At 41.8% G+C, this 17748-nt stretch overlaps 1 protein-coding gene across 4 annotated transcripts in view; it reads right to left on the bottom strand.

The window, feature by feature from the left end:
• Positions 1-17748, bottom strand: part of FAM53C (family with sequence similarity 53 member C) — a 41137-nt gene that overhangs the window by 18938 nt on the left and 4451 nt on the right. For 3 of the 4 annotated variants that reach the window (XM_077265552.1, XM_077265554.1, XM_077265551.1), the window contains exon 3: positions 4040-4097. The exons of the other annotated variant lie outside the window; for it this stretch is intronic. In XM_077265552.1, coding sequence (XP_077121667.1) covers positions 4040-4097 — 58 coding nt within the window. The remainder of the gene's footprint in view (positions 1-4039; positions 4098-17748) is intronic. 4 annotated transcript variants of the gene reach the window in all.

Raw genomic sequence — 17748 nt, 5'->3', positions numbered from 1 at the left:
AATCACCACATCGTATTCATAGACTGGGTTATTTATCTTGCAGAGACGAAGATTTTTCGCAAGATAATTAGACATGCAGCAGTCTGGAAAGACGCACCACATGTCCGGTTACGCAGGGAAGCTGGGTGTCTGCACACAATGTCTGCAGCAAATACATAGCTTGTGCACATATCCTTACTAAGTAATTACACTGGTAAAATAGATAAATTGTTCTATCTATATGAATGGTTACAAAGACATTTAAAGACATACAAAAGACGCGAAGTGAAAAAAAAACAAAACAATGGAAATGTGATATGAAAATGTATGACCATCAATGGGAAAAATATATACATATATAGATCTCCATCTATCCTACAGCAAATTAGTTCGTACATGTTGTCAGAAGATTTATGAATAATAATAATAATATCAAACTCATCCAATAAGGGATAAGAGATTTGTATATCGAACAAAGCCCTTCCAATATGGGCTCTAATCTGCATCTAAGTATGGGCGGCAGGAGTACTTCCTAATGACACAACTAACCTAGGTCAGTAATGTTCTGGATGTCATGATTCCGCCACTTGTGGTGTCCTAGGGATGCTGTGAGCGACATCTCAGGCACCCTATGACTAGCAGGGTCATGTCAGGCTGTCAGTGCAGTGTTCGGGTTTCCTCCAGGTGTTTTCCTTTGTAGAAAATTCCAAGGCTATTTATCTGGCTTGTAATGTTAGGTCATTGTCAATTGTGGCTTTGCTGAAGAGGTGTGTGTTTGCTCTGCGAGCTGTCTGGTATTCTGATCTTTGCTGCTTGACCTTGAATTTGTCTTGACCATTGCTTGGCCCTTTTGTCGTGATCTGCGACCTTCTTGGAATTCTGACCTCGGACTGTTTCCCGACTACACCTTTATCTCACCCCCTCTATGAAGCATCATCTTGGTTTTTGACCTTGGGCCTCTTGACTATCCAGCCTTACAGCTTGTCCCCAAGTCCTGTCCTTAGTTACCAAGCACCATGCTTTTTCTATACTAACAGCACACACTGTTGGTTGCATTCGACATATGCTACCAGATACATATATTTTTTATCCATTGGATGGATTTGGTTCATACATATCATCAATATATATTTATCCCATGCCATTTCTGAGGTTTAAACTATAAGCTGGGTTGGTATAATGTACTACTGATCGAGTTGGTGCAAACGGATTTGCAGTATCCAGTCCAGTGGCCAGGTCACTACTGACTGGTTGCTGGATAGTAGTCCTGAGGAGAGACTCCTACCTTCTGGCATCCACAACATTCCTTTTTATTGGTGCAACGTCAATGTTGTGGCACGACACATGACATCACATCAAATAGGAGTCGTGTATATATGTTACCTGTTGTGTTTATTACCGAGTACAGGTTAAATGGTATCGGTTTGAATCACAGAATGTTAGAATTGGAAGGGACCTCCAGGGTCATCGTGTCCAACCCCCTGCTCAATGTAGGATTCACTAAATCATCTCTGCTTTGGTGCCATGAAATTTATTTCTAGCATTTATTATTGCCTTTTTCTGTAGGTTTTAAATGTGTACATCCAGCTTTCGTGGGAGCTTCAAACTGCTGAGGGGCTAGACTCCAGCGATCTGAAATTGATGACCTATTCTTGAGATGGGTCATCAATAGCCAAGTCCTTGACAACCACCTTTAAGTACTTTTAACTTTTTTTTTTTTTTTAACTTCCTACATCTTGGCAACCAATCTTTATTGGCCCATCCTCTTCCCAGTCTTTAGTACGGAGAGGAAGTCTCTCGTATAGCAGATATATGCAATACTAATTATACACTTTGAAGGGGGGGGTGCAGCTTATTTTTTGCTAAACTGCATAGTTCTGTAGAAATGTAGCAAAAAGTTAAATAAATGCAAATATCATCACAACATGTGGGGAAAAGAGACAAGCAAACCCTCATTCCCTGCAAAAGGTAACAGTTTGATTAATGCTCATTCCTCCACACAGGAAAACCGAGGTTTTATTTATTTATTTTTATTTATTTTTTGAGAAAAAAAAAAAAGAGGAGAATTAAAAACAGGTCTGTTTTTATAACACTGCAGTATATGGAAAATGTATGCAAGTGTACGGTCATGATCGAATCAGCTTTTAAAGGGCAAAATCTGTTGCCAGGTTTTTTGACACCTTATCTGAGAGCAGAATATTGTGTAGAGGCAGAGACCCAGATTCTAGCACTTAGGCTAGGTTCACATTGCGTTAGGGAAATCCGTTTAGCGCTAGCGGATTGCGCTAACGCAATGTTTATTTAGGGGCCGCGCTAGGGGTCGCGTTAACGTCCCCGCTCTCGCAGATCCCCGATCTGCGAGAGCGGGGAACGGACCTCAGGCGCGCCGCGGACGCTGCAAGCAGCGTCCGAGGCGCGCCACAGAAGAACGGCACATCGCTAGCGCGAGCCGAAAAAGGCACGCGCTTGCGATGTGCTAGAGGGAAACTTCACATTGCTGTCAATGGGTGTGCTAACGGACCCGTTGCACGGCGTTAATTGCGACATTTTCGCCGTGCAACGCTGTCCGTTAGCGTGCACACATTAACGCAATGTGAACCTAGCCTTACTTAGCTGCCTGTTGCAGTTTTGCTAAAAATCCCTATGTTATCAGCAATTGAGATACTGATTTGGCTTTTATCCTAAGTCATATTGCACGACTCGTTAAAGGGTTGATTGTGACTTGTAGGATCGCTACTTCCAACAGGTGGCGCTATAGAGTCAAGTCCTCTTTCTCAGAAGAGGCAATTTGCATATGTTATCAAGCAGGAGACCATCACTAGAGGACTAGTAAACCTGGTGCCAGACAGTTCTCCATATTCATGGACTCTGTATAACTCCACTCCCATCACTGATTTGCGGCTTTCTGCCTATGCACGGTGTACACAGAAAGTTGTCAATCAGTTGGGTGGACATGCAATACGGAGCTCAACATTCAGAGAACTGCTAGATCTGCAGCATAGGAGACAGTTATTTTAACAAAACTGCAGCAATACTGCCCTCAGATTACACGGCAGATTCCGTTTAAAGCATCACTGATATTTATAACTAACTTAATATGAAACGCTTCAGAAATGGCCACATATCAGACAGTAACTACCTTCTGTCACACATAGCATAAATTCACATCTATATGATTATATGTCCATACATACACTAAAGTAAAAGCTGCAAAATGGCACACACAAAATCAACAGGAACACTGAAGGGTGCGTTGTGCATCAGGATACATACATGCAGACTGATATAACCTGGAATGGCAATTAATAGGATTTTTGCCCTATTATTTTTGGATTCTATTTACTAATGTAAAAAAAGACTAGAAGTCATACTTGACATTCAAAACTCAATACTTTTCAAAAAGGAACTGCACACTAATTAGCACTAATGTGCTTCAAACACTCAGTTTTCTCAATGATTTTTCATACCTCAGGTTCCCTCCACATTTAGATGACATACACTTGACTACTGTGACGTTTTAGGAAACTGACCCTTTACCAGTCATTGGACAGTCGGGAAAAAAAAAAAAAAAAGTTTGGCGTTGTGTCGGCTGACAGAACGGTAACACCAACCGGATGGTCTGCAGTTGGGAAACCCAACCCTTAACCTTGGATTCCTCATAACGTTAAGTTACCTAATGAAGGGTCAAGTACCCAAAATATCACTGCTCTCAAGTGTATGCTATCTAAATGTGAGAACCGTGGATAAAGAAAACTAAGAAAGTTTAAATAAAAAGGTGCTGGAAACATACGGTATACAGTGCCTGGACAGTGGAGATCAGCTCCAGTGGGATTTGCCCCCCATCTCCAATATTACGCAGTGTGAGGGGAGTGCAGCCTGCACCTTGTGGGATATTTACATACAGTCCAAAATAATCTTTCCATTTAGAGGCCCAGTAATTAGATCAGCCATTTTTTCAGGGGAGCACATGCAAACATCTGCCCACTGTGATAGTACAATCATTCATGGAAAGTGGCAAATGCAAGGAATGCCCACTGCACAGTCACAAACATTCATTTACCTGTCACAAAATGGTACGGACTGCTGCACCCCTCAGGGTCTGGATGATCAGGCAGTGGCTACGAGAGACACAAACACAAGTGAGAGCTGTTGCAAAGTTTTCACAATCCAAACGCGTCTCCACAATGTATTAAAAGGGACTCTCCTACAACTGATCGGTATAGGATCGTTTTCATGCCCCATCCTATATCACATCCAGTTCTAAAGCAAAGATCTGGTCATGACGTGGCTGGCACATCATTATCAGACACGTACTACTATCCACAGTGTTAACAGGCTTTCCCCCTCTAGGCCTGCAGACATGTGCAAGTTTGACATATTCCTAGCAGTTATATGTACGGTATTTATTTACACATGAACCATTTAGTGGGCAGCACGGTGGCTTACAGCGCTTGGGTCCAGAGTTCAAATCCCCCCCAAGGACACCATCTGCAAGAAGTTTGTATGTTCTCTCTATCACTGTGGGGGTTCTCTCCAGGTACTTTGGTTTCTTCCCATTCTCCAAAGACATACTGATAGGGAATTAAGATTGTGAGCCCCAATGGGGACAGTGATGATGTCAGCAAAGTGCTGTGGAATTAATGGCACTTTATAAAAGAGTTAAAGAAATGACATCAAGAGCAGAGGTGTGTAAGATTAGGTCACTTTCCTTCCACCATATGTATTTCTTTTACTAAAGCCACCACTGTAGTGTTTGAAATCCTTTGGCTTGGTGCCCAGCTAGTCTACAAATTGAAAATTACTAATCAGCCCCTGTTATAGGACACCAAGATTTGACAATAATCGTACACACGGGCATTACCAACTCATGAACTCCTAAATCGGAAATGCTCCTAAATGGAAACCTCTATATAGAGGGCCCTTTTCTGGGGCACATGGCTTCTCATTTAAAAGGTAAACGGTCTCAAACACACGTTCACCTGACAGGTTCCAAGAACCCCTCCACTTTGGAAGAACCGCATGGCTTACAGCCCGTCTTACAGCCCAGAACTGCATTAACAATTCTTCAGACCTCAGAGCGGAGATCACCCAGCATTCCTTACAGTCACAACATCTGCAAAAAGCATGCTCAAATGATTGGCAATCCTGAAAGTGTAGCTTCTGCACTAGGCAAAATACAGTACTGTGATGTCAGATCACAAATACCACTACATTATAAACTGGATAAAGGGAATCTGTCACTAGGGTTTTGCGAACTCATCCGAGAGCAGCATAATGTAGGGAAAGAGACCCTGATTCCAACAATACAGCACAAGTGATGCAGCTATTCAACAATAGGAGTTTTTAGATGTAGCATGAAACAGAGTGGAGAAAGCTAATCCCGTACACAACATAGCTTTTGGGTAAATTGTATAGAGACAGTAAGCTGCTAATCAGTGGTGGTGGTGGAGATGGACCACTTGGCACACAGGAGCTAATCTGTCAGTAATAATCTCCTGATGCTGATAAAACACACTCATTGTATTGAAACAACAGCACACAGACACGGATTTCAGCGATGTGTCACTTATTAGGAGCAGTCCCTACATTATTTTGCCACTTCTATTGAAATCAGAGACTATTGAAGCATGCAAAAGGTAAAAAAAAAGTTTTAAAAATATAAAACAATTAAAAAAATATAAAAGTTCAAATCACGCCCCTTTTGCACCATTCAAAATAAAACAATAAAAATAAGAAAAAATGTCAAAACGGCAGAATTACTTTTTTTGGTCGCTGCTACACTGCAATAAAATGTTATAACGGGCGATCACTAGATCGTGTCTACTTCAAAATGGTGCAGTAGCGTAAATGATCAGCACAGCCCAAGGTGGAGGTGCATGAAAATAGGTGCCCAGACCTTAAGACGGTGGATGCCGCGTCCTCTACCCCTGGATCCTGAGCTGTTATGACCGGCTAGTGTCAGCCCTCCATTTGTAAGCTGTTTTCCTTGCTACACTTCATAATTTGATGCAAAATTCTATATTAGTACATAGTCCTAAGAGGCAGTAGACAGCCAGCCAGGTATTATCTCAAGGCATCCACAATAAGGCCAAATTAAAAAAAAAAAAAAAAGCAGCAGAATAAAACACATCTGATGCAAATCTATATATCTATTTTTTTTTTTATTAAACGTGCAAATAAATAAAATATTGTTCCAATAAATTCATTTCTCTATAAAAAAAACAAAATAACCAACAATAAAAGTACACATTTAGTATCGCCGTATCCGTAACGACCCGACCTATAACTGACCCACTAGTTAACCTCTTCAATGAACACCGTAAAAAGAAAAAAAAACAAAAAAAAACAATGCTTTATCATCATACCAACGACCAAAAAGTGGAATAACACGCGATCAAAAAGACGGATATAAATAACCATGGTACCGCTGAAAACGTCATCTTGTCCCGCAAAAAACAAACCACCATACAGCATCATCAGTAAAAAAATAAAAAAAGCTATAGCCCTCAGAATAAAGCGATACAAAAATTATTATTATTTCTATAAAATAGTTTTAATTGTATAAAAGCGCCAAAACATTAAAAAAAAATATATATATGACTTAAATGAGGTATCGCTGTAATCGTACTGACCCGAAGAATAAAACGGCTTTATCAATTTTACCAAACGCGGAACGGTATAAAACACCTCCCCCCAAAAGAAATTAATGAATTGCTGGTTTTTGTTCATTCTGCCTATCAAAAATTGGAATAAAAAGCGATCAAAAAACGTCATGTGCCCAAAAATGTTACCAATAAAAACGTCAACTCGTCCCGCAAAAAACAAGACCTCACATGACTCTGGACCAAAATATGGAAAAATTATAGCTCTCAAAATGTGGTAACGCAAAAACTATTTTTTGCAATAAAAAGCGTCTTTCAGTGTGTGACAGCTGCCAATCATAAAAATTTGCTAAAAAACCCCCACTATAAATAGTAAATCAAACCCCCCTTTAACACCGCCTTAGGCTACTTTCACACTAGCGTCGGGCTCGGCCCGTCGCGGTGCGTCGGGCCGACGTTCCCAACGCTAGCGTTTTCTCCGCCGCACAACAGGGGCAGCGGATGCATTTTTCCAGCGCATCCGCTGCCCCATTGTGAGGTGCGGGGAAGTGCGGGGAGGTGGGGGCGGAGCGGACCGTCGTGAGCAAAAAACGTTACATGTAGCCGGGTTTTGCTCCCGACGGTCCGCCACTGCACGACGCATCCGTCGCACGACGGGTGCGACGTGTGGCAATCCGTCACAATGCGTCGCTTCATGTTAATCAATGGTGAAAAAACGCATCCTGCAAACACTTTTGCAGGATGCGTTTTTTCGGCAAAACGACGCATTGTGACGGAATGCAGTTAACGCTAGTGTGAAAGTAGCCTTAGTTATGGAAAAATAATAAAAAAATATAAAAAATTTATTTCTATTTTCCCGTTAGGGCTAAAGTTAGGGTTAGGATTACATTTATGGTTGGGATTAGGGTTAGTGGCATGTTCAGGTTAGGAGTGTGGTTGGGACTAGGGTTGTGTTCGAGTTAGGGGTGTGGTTGGGATTAGGGTTAGGGGGTGTGTTTGGGTTAGGGTTGCAGTTAGATTTGGGGGTTTCCACTGTTTAGGCACATCAGGGGGTCTCCAAACGCGACATGGCGTCCGATCTCAATTCCAGCCAATTCTGCGTTGAAAAAGTAAAACGGTGCTCCTTCCCTTACGAGCTCTGCCATACACCCAAACAGGGGTTTACCCCAACATATGGGGTATCGGCGTACTCAGGACAAATTGGACAACAACTTTTGGGGTCCAATTTCTCTTGTTACCCTTGCGAAAATAAAAATTTGGGGGCTAAAAAAAAAAATAATTTTTGTGGGAAAAAATGATTTATTTTCACGGCTCTGCGTTATAAACGGTAGTGAAACACTTGGGGGTTCAAAGTTCTCACAACACATCTAGTTAAGTTCCTTGGGGCGTCTAGTTTCCAATATGGGGTCACTTGTGGGGGATTTCTACTGTTTAGGCACATCAGGGGCTCTGCAAACGAAACGCGACACACCGCAGACCTATTCCATCAAAGTCTGCATTACAAAAAGGTGCTCCTTCCTTTCTGAGCTCTGCCATGCGCCCAAACGGTGGTTCCCCCCCACATATGGGGTATCAGTGTACTCAGGACAAATTGGACAACAACTTTTGGGGTCCAATTTCACCTGTTACCCTTGGTAAAATATAACAAATTGGATCTGAAGTAAATTTGTTAAAAAAAGTTAAATGTTCATTTTTTTTTTTTAAACCATTCCAAAAATTCCTGTGAAACACCTGAAGGGTTAATAAACTTCTTGAATGTGATTTTGAGCACCTTGAGGGGTGCAGTTTTTAGAATGGTGTCACACTTGGGTATTTTCTATCATATAGACCCCCCGGAGTGACATCAAATGTGATGTGGTCCCTAAACACCTCCCCCCCCCCACACCGAAAAAAAAAAAAAAAGTGTTGTAAAAATGAGAAATTGCTGGTCAGACTTTAAACCTTACAACTCCCTAACAAACAAAAAAAATTTAGTTCCAAAATTGTGCTGGTGTAAAGTAGACATGTGGTAAATGTTACTTGTTACCGTATATACTCGAGTATAAGCCGACCCGAGTATAAGCCGACCCCCCTAATTTTGCTACAAATAACTGGGAAAACTTATTGACTCCAGTATAAGCCTAGGGTGGAAAAAGCAGCAGCTACCGGTAAATGTCAAAATAAAAATAGATACCAATAAAAATAAAATTAATTGAGACATCTGTAGGTTAAGTGTTTTTGAATATTCATATTGAATCAGGAGCCCCATATAATGCTCAATACAGCTCATGATGGGACCTATAAGATGCTCCATACAAAATAAGCCCCGGCCCATATAATGCTCCATATTAAAATATGCCCCATATGATGCTGCACAAAGGTTAATAATGGTCCCATAAGATGCTCCATAGAAACATTTGCCCCATACAATGCTGCTTAAAGGTTGATGGCCCAATAAGATGCTCCATACATTATGGCTCCAAAAGATGCTCAAAACATTATTCCCCATAAGATGCTCCACACATTGTGGCCCCATACGATGCTCCATACATTTGCCCCATTTGCTGTTGCTGCGATTAAAATTAAAAAAAAAAATCACATACTCACCTCTCTTCGCTCAGGCCCCCGGCACCAGCGATAGTCACCTTCCACGCGCTCTGTCTTCCATCCTCCGCACTGACTGTTCAGGCAGAGGGCGGCGCGCACACTAATCGCGTCATCGCGCCCTCTGACCTGAACGGTCACAGCCAGAGGACGGAAGACAGAGCAGCGCGCAGCGTTGGAACGAGGAAGGTGAATATCGCGCAATTCTCACCTCCCCCGATATAATCACCTGCTCCCGGCGTGGTCCCTGGCAACGTCTCACTGTCAGATGGTCTCCGGGAGCCGGCGGCATCTTCCTGTGTTCAGCGGTCACATATTCATTACTTTAATGAGCGGTACCACGTGACCGCTGAACACAGGAAGAGCTGCCAGGAGACCATCGGACATGCAGGGACCGCGCCAGGAGCAGGTGAGTATGTGACAGCCGCCGCTCCCCCTCACCCTGCCGACCCCACGCCAACACTGACTCGAGTATAAGCCGAGAGGGTCACTTTCAGCCCAAAAAAGTGGGCTGAAAATCTCGGCTTATACTCGAGTATATACGGTAAGTATTTTGTGTGACATATCTCTGTGATTTAAGGACATGAAAATTCAAAGTTAGAAAATTGCGAAATTTTCATTTTTTTTTTTTCCACAAATAAACGCAAATAATGTCAAGGAAATTTTACCACCAACATGAAGTACAATACAGTTATATGAAAAAGTTTGGGCACCCCTATTAATCTTAAGCTTAATGTTTTATAAAAATTGTTTTTTTTGCAACAGCTATTTCAGTTTCATATATCTAATAACTGTTGGACACAGTAATGTTTCTGTCTTGAAATGAGGTTTATTGTACTAACAGAAAATGTGCAATCTGCATTCAAACAAAATTTGACAGGTGCATAAGTATGGGCACCCTTATTTTCTTGTTTTAAATACTCCTACCTACTTTTTACTGACTTACTAAAGCACTTTTTGGTTTTGTAACCTCATTGAGCTTTGAACTTCATAGCCAGGTGTATGCAATCATGAGAAAAGCTACTTAAAGTGGCCACTTGCAAGTTGTTCTCCTGTTTGAATCTCCTCTGAAGAGTGGCATCATTGGCTCCTCAAAACAACTGTCAAATGATCTGAAAACAAAGATTATTCAACACAGTTGTTCAGGGGAAGGATACAAAAAGCTGTCTCAGAGATTTAACCTGTCAATTTCCACTGTGAGGAACATAGTAAGGAAATGGAAGAACACAGGTATAGTTCTTGTTAAGGCCAGAAGTGTCAGGCCAAGAAAAACCATCAGAAAGGCAGAGAAGAAGAATGGTGAGATCAGTCAAGGACAATCCTCAGACCACCTCCAGAGAGCTGCAGCATTTAACTTGCTGCAGATGGTGTCACTGTGCATCGGTCAACTATACAACGCACTTTGCACAAGGAGAAGCTGTATGGGAGAGTGATGTGAAAAGAAGCCGTTTCTGCAAGCACGCCACAAACAGTCGGCTGAGGCATGCAAAAGCACATTTGGAGAAGCCAATTTCTTTTTGGAAGAAGGTCCTGTGGACTGATGAAACCATGATTGAGTTGTTTGGTCATACAAAAAGGCGTTATGCATGGCGGCAAAAAAACCACAGCATTCCAAGAAAAACACTTGCTACCCACAGTAAAATTTGGTGGAGGTTCCATCATGCTTTGGGGCTGTGTGGCCAATGTCGGCACCGGGAATCTTGTTAAAGTTGAGGGACGCATGGATTCCTCTCAGTATCAGCAGATTCTTGACAATAATGTTCATGAATCAGTGACAAAGTTGAAGTTACGCAGGGGATGGATCTTTCAGCAAGACAATGATCCAAAACACCGCTCCAAATCTACTCAGGCATTCATGCAGAGGAACAATTACACTGTTCTGGAATGGCCATCCCAGTCCCCAGACCTGAATATCATTGAATATCGGTGGGATCATTTGAAGAGTGCTGTCCATGCTCGGCGACCATCAAACTTAACTGAACTGGAATTGTTTTGTAAAGAGGAATGGTCAAAAATACCTTCATCCAGGAACTCATTAAAAGCTACAGGAAGCGACTAGAGGCTGTTATTTTTTGCAAAAGGAGGATCTACTAAATATTAATGTCACTTTTCTGGTGAGGTGCCCATACTTATGCACCTGTCAAATTTTGTTTGAATGCAGATTGCACATTTTCTGTTAGTACAATAAACCTAATTTCAAGGCAGAAACATTACTGTGTCCAACAGTTATTAGATATATGAAACTGAAATAGCTGTTGCAAAAAAAACCAAAAAATTTTGTAAAATATTAAGCTTAACCCCTTCCCGACATGTGACGGAATAGTACGTCACATGTCGGGACCCCCGCTTTGATGTGCGCTCCGGCGGTGAGCGCACATCAAAGTCGCGACATGTCAGCTGTTTTTTACAGCTGACATGTGCGCGCAATAGCGGCGGGTGAAATCGCGATCACCCGCCGCTATTAACTAGTTAAATGCCGCTGTCAAACGCAGACAGCGGCATTTAACTACCGCATCCGGCCGTGCGGCCGGATATGAGCGCATCGCCGACCCCCGTCACATGATCGGGGGTCGGCGATGCTCCTCCATTGTAACCATAGAGGTCCTTGAGACCTCTATGGTTACTGATTGCCGGTGGCTGTGAGCGCCCCCCTGTGGTCGGCGCTCACAGCACACCTGCATTTTAGCTACATAACAGCGATCTGATGATCGCTTTTATGTAGCAGAGCCGATCGCTCTGTGCCTGCTTCTAGCCTCCCATGGAGGCTATAGAAGCATGGCAAAAGTAAAAAAAAAAAGTTTTTAAAAATGTGAAAAAAATAAAAAAAATATAAAAGTTTAAATCACCCCCCTTTCGCCCCAATCAAAATAAATCAATAAAAAAAAAACCCAACCTACACATATTTGGTATCGCCGCGTTCAGAATCGCCCGATCTATCAATAAAAAAAAAGCATTAACCTGATCGCTAAACGGCGTAATGAGAAAAAAAATCGAAACGCCAGATTTACGTTTTTTTGGTCGCCACGACATTGCATTAAAATGCAATAACGGGCGATCAAAAGAACGTATCTGCACCAAAATGCTATCATTAAAAATGCCAGCTCGGCACGCAAAAAATAAGCCCTCACCTGACCCCAGATCAAGAAAAATGGAGACGCTACGAGTATCGGAAAATGGTGCAATTTTGTTTTGTTTTAGGTGAAAAATAACCTAGTCATGTTAGGTGTCTATGAACTCGTACTGACCTGGAGAATCATAATGGCAGGTCAGTTTTAGCATTTAGTGAACCTAGCAAAATAGGCAAGCAAAAAACAAGTGTGGGATTGCACTTTTTTTGCAATTTCACTGCACTTGGAATTTTTTTCCCGTTTTCTAGTACACGACATGGTAAAACCAATGATGTCGTTCAAAAGTACAACTCGTCCCGCAAAAAATAAGCCCTCACATGGCCAAATTGACGGAAAAATAAAAAAGTTATGGCTCTGGGAAGGAGGGGAGCGAAAAACGAAAACGGAAAAAGCTCCGGGGGTGAAGGGGTTAAGATTAATAGGGTTGCCCAAACTTTTTCATATAACTGTATATCACAAGAAAACAATGTCAGAATCGCCGGGATCCATGCAAGCGTTCCAGAGTTATTACCTCATAAAGGGACAGTGGTCAGAATTGTAAAAATTGGCCCGGTCATTAACATGCAAACCACCCTTGGGGGTTAAGGGGTTAACTGACATGGGAAAAAAATACATAAAGTGTATATCTTCATGGAGAGTGGCCACTACTTTGTGGTTACAGTCCATGTATCATTTTTGCAAACAAATCATAGGGTGAAATCTAAATGGCTAAGTAAACCAAAGTAAAAACACATAGTCAGAAAATGTAAATCTCAAAGATTAAGCCATTCAGCTATAAATGCGTGCACCCATCTGTAGGGAAACACGCCCAAAGCCTGTTTCGCTAAGGCTTTGTCTGGAGCCAAAACGAAGCCTTAGTAAAAAGCATGTATACATTTAGGGTATGTGCATACGTAGAATGGTCCACTGCGGATTTTTCTGCAGCGGATTTAATAAATCCGCAGGGCAAAAACAGTGTTTTTCCTGCGGATTTACCACGGTTTTTGTGCGGATTCCACTGTGGTTTTACACCTGCAGTTTTCTATTGTGGAGCAGGTGTAAAACCGCTGCGGATTCCGCACTAAGAATTGACATGCTGCGGAATGTAAACCGCTGCGTTTCCGCGCGTTTTTTTCCGCAGCATGGGCACAGCGTTTTTGGTTTCCCATAGGTTTACATTGTACTGTAAACTCATGGGAAACTGCTGCGGATCCGCAGCAAAATCCGCATGGTGTGCACATAGCCTCATGGTTCAATTGCTTAATCTTTGATATTTACATTTTCTGACTGGGAGTTTTTACTTTTGTTTACTTAGCCATTTAGATTTCACCCTATGGTTTGTTTGCGGTTACAGTCCATGTATCATTTTTGCAACGTGATGGACACTCTCCATACAGATATGCACTTTATGTATTTTTTATCAAGTCAGCTATGTTTGTTCCCCCCCCCGTTTTTAACCATTTCAATTTTTCCTAATGTCACCAATAAAGGATATATATTTATTTATATCTGTATGGGGCCATGTGCAGCATTATTTGGGGTAAATATCTGTATGGGGCCATGTGCAGCATTATACGGGGCAAATATTTGTATGGGGCCATGTGCAGCATTATACGGGGCAAATATCTGTATGGGCCATGTGCAGCATTATATAGGGCAAATATCTCTAAAATAAAGGATATATATTTATTTATATTTGTGTCTGGCATGTTTTTCACTGATCTGGTTTTATCCCTCAGATTACACACCAAAAACCTGCTGACAGATTCCTTTTAAAGAGAACTGGACATGCAATTAGTGGTGCCCAAATAATGACAGCATTAGTATTTTATTATTACTTGGAGAATATAGAGTCAAAAATAGCCCAAAGAGAATACTATTAATTCATGTTTATTAGAAATTCTATTTAGCATATAAGCACATACATAAAGTGTATGAGAACACGATGCAAGGAACCTGATTATGTTTTTTTTTTTTTTTTTATATATTAAACAGTTCAAATGGCAAAGGATATTGTGAGTTGAAGAACAACGGTTCAGATAATGGCAGTTCTGTTGAATTCTGGCTAGAAAGTCAGTAGCTCCTCAGACTATGAAGACAATAGTGCCAACAATAGCAGGCACGGTGTCTTTTCCAGTGGTATCCTGTAAACAACGATGCCTCGTCTTCTGGCGGCAGCGGTTGGTCTCCGGTACCTTCCGCTACCCCTAGTCTATATGCTGCAATGTCTGACAAGGGTGTGGGCCACAGTCCTGTATGAGTCCAACGTGGCTCTGCAAATTTACACTAACAAAGCCACGGTCTGCCATAAGCGGGAAAATACAGTGGGTATACGGGGCAAATATCTGTATGGGGCCATGTGCAGCATTATTTGGGGTAAATATCTGTATGGGGCCATGTGCAGCATTATACGGGGCAAATATTTGTATGGGGCCATGTGCAGCATTATACGGGGCAAATATCTGTATGGGCCATGTGCAGCATTATATAGGGCAAATATCTCTAAAATAAAGGATATATATTTATTTATATTTGTGTCTGGCATGTTTTTCACTGATCTGGTTTTATCCCTCAGATTACACACCAAAAACCTGCTGACAGATTCCTTTTAAAGAGAACTGGACATGCAATTAGTGGTGCCCAAATAATGACAGCATTAGTATTTTATTATTACTTGGAGAATATAGAGTCAAAAATAGCCCAAAGAGAATACTATTAATTCATGTTTATTAGAAATTCTATTTAGCATATAAGCACATACATAATACATGTGGAAAAACTTCATATCAAAAAGCAATAATTGTGACTAAATCCTTAAGTGCAACCAGTACATCAGGTATACAGATCAGGGCACAATAGTAATAATAATATAGTTTATATGTTACAGCAAGTAATAGTAGTAACCTCCATCTAGGTATAAAGATGCATGGTAGTCAAAACAAGTGTTGACAGCTAACAATAGTGCTAACAGCCTAACCATGCATGCTTTGCAACATATAGAATATAAAAAAGTAGAGATTAATTACCCATGAAAGTTCTGGTGAGCCCGTCTGGATCCTGGATGTGTACCCCAACGCGCGTTTCGCGTGTATGTATAACCGCTTCCTCAGGGGGCTATTGTTAGCTGTCAACACTTGTTTTGACTACCATGCATCTTTATACCTAGATGGAGGTTACTACTATTACTTGCTGTAACATATAAACTATATTATTATTACTATTGTGCCCTGATCTGTATACCTGATGTACTGGTTGCACTTAAGGATTTAGTCACAATTATTGCTTTTTGATATGAAGTTTTTCCACATGTATTATGTATGTGCTTATATGCTAAATAGAATTTCTAATAAACATGAATTAATAGTATTCTCTTTGGGCTATTTTTGACTCTATATTCTCCAAGTAATAATAACATGATTTTGAGTCGCCGTTTGTGTATATATTTACTGACGATTGTATTAATATAGCATTAGTATTTTGCAGCTATGTATGCTTTACTCTTAAAGCACTGCATCATTTCAGAGAGAAAAGGCGGCTACCCCCCATATTGAAAAATATGTACCGTATATACACTCGAGTATAAGCCGAGAATTTCAGCCCATTTTTTTTAGGCTGAAATTGCCCCTCTCGGCTTATACTCGAGTCATACCCAGGGGTCGGCAGGGGAGGGGGAGCAGCAGCTGTCTAATAATACTCACCTGCTCCTGGCACGGTCCCTGGTTCTCCGGGTGCCGTCAGGTTCTTCCTGTAATGAGCGGTCACATGGTACCGCTCATTACAGTAATGAATATGGACTCCCACAGGGGTGGAGCCGCATATTCATTACTGTAATGAACGGTACCAGTGACCGCTCAATACAGGAAGCTGCTTGCGCCGGAGAACCAGGGACTGCACCAGGAGCAGGTGAATATAACGCAGTGCGCAATATTCATCTGCTCCCTGTTCCACCAACGGCCGCCGCTGCGTCTTCCCCGTCCTCTGCATTGATGCTTAGGTCAGAGGGCGCGATGACGCGATTAGTGTGTGCGCCGCCCTGCCTGTACGTCAGTGCAGAAGACACAGCGGCGGCCGTCGGTGGAACGCGGACCGGTGAATATAGCAAGTGCCCGGGGCCTGAGAGGGGAGTATGTGATTTTTTTTTTTTAATCGCAGCAACAGCATATGGGGCAAATGTCTGTATGGGGCCATGTGCAGCATTGTAAGGGGCAAATATCTGTATGGGGCCATGTGCAGCATTACTTGGGGTAAATATCTGTATGGGGCCATGTGCAGCATTATACGGGGCAAATATCTGTATGGGGCCATGTGCAGCATTATAATAATAATAATAATAATAATAATAATAATTTTATTTATATAGCGCCAACATATTCCGCAGCGCTTTACAAATTATAGAGGGGACTTGTACAGACAATAGACATTACAGCATAAAAGAAATCACAGTTCAAAATAGATACCAGGAGGAATGAGGGCCCTGCTCGCAAGCTTACAAACTGTGAGGAAAAGGGGAGACACGAGAGGTGGATGGTAACAATTGCTTTAGTTATTTGGACCAGCCATAGTGTAAGGCTCGAGTGTTCATGTAAAGCTGCATGAACCAGTTAACTGCCTAAGTATGTAGCAGTACAGACACAGAGGGCTATTAACTGCATAAAGTGTATGAGAACACGATGCAAGGAACCTGATTATGTTTTTTTTTTTTTTTTTATATATTAAACAGTTCAAATGGCAAAGGATATTGTGAGTTGAAGAACAACGGTTCAGATAATGGCAGTTCTGTTGAATTCTGGCTAGAAAGTCAGTAGCTCCTCAGACTATGAAGACAATAGTGCCAACAATAGCAGGCACGGTGTCTTTTCCAGTGGTATCCTGTAAACAACGATGCCTCGTCTTCTGGCGGCAGCGGTTGGTCTCCGGTACCTTCCGCTACCCCTAGTCTATATGCTGCAATGTCTGACAAGGGTGTGGGCCACAGTCCTGTATGAGTCCAACGTGGCTCTGCAAATTTACACTAACAAAGCCACGGTCTGCCATAAGCGGGAAAATACAGTGGGTATACGGGGCAAATATCTGTATGGGGCCATGTGCAGCATTATTTGGGGTAAATATCTGTATGGGGCCATGTGCAGCATTATACGGGGCAAATATTTGTATGGGGCCATGTGCAGCATTATACGGGGCAAATATCTGTATGGGCCATGTGCAGCATTATATAGGGCAAATATCTCTATGGAGCATCTTATGGGGCCATTATTAACCTTTGTGCAGCATTATATGGGGCATATTTTAATAGGGAGCATCTTACGGGGCCCATCATGAACTGTATGGAGCATTATATGGGGCTCCTGATTCAATATGGATATTCAAAAACACTTAACCTACTGATATCTCAATTAATTTTACTTTTATTGGTATCTATTTTTATGTTTGAAATTTACCAGTAGCTGCTGCATTTTCCACCCTAGGCTTATACTCGA

Source organism: Ranitomeya variabilis, chromosome 5 (genome assembly GCF_051348905.1).
Source record: "Ranitomeya variabilis isolate aRanVar5 chromosome 5, aRanVar5.hap1, whole genome shotgun sequence".
Lineage (NCBI taxonomy): Eukaryota > Metazoa > Chordata > Amphibia > Anura > Dendrobatidae > Ranitomeya > Ranitomeya variabilis.
Note: the sequence above shows the minus strand (reverse complement) of the source record. Positions and strands in the feature narration are given on the sequence as shown.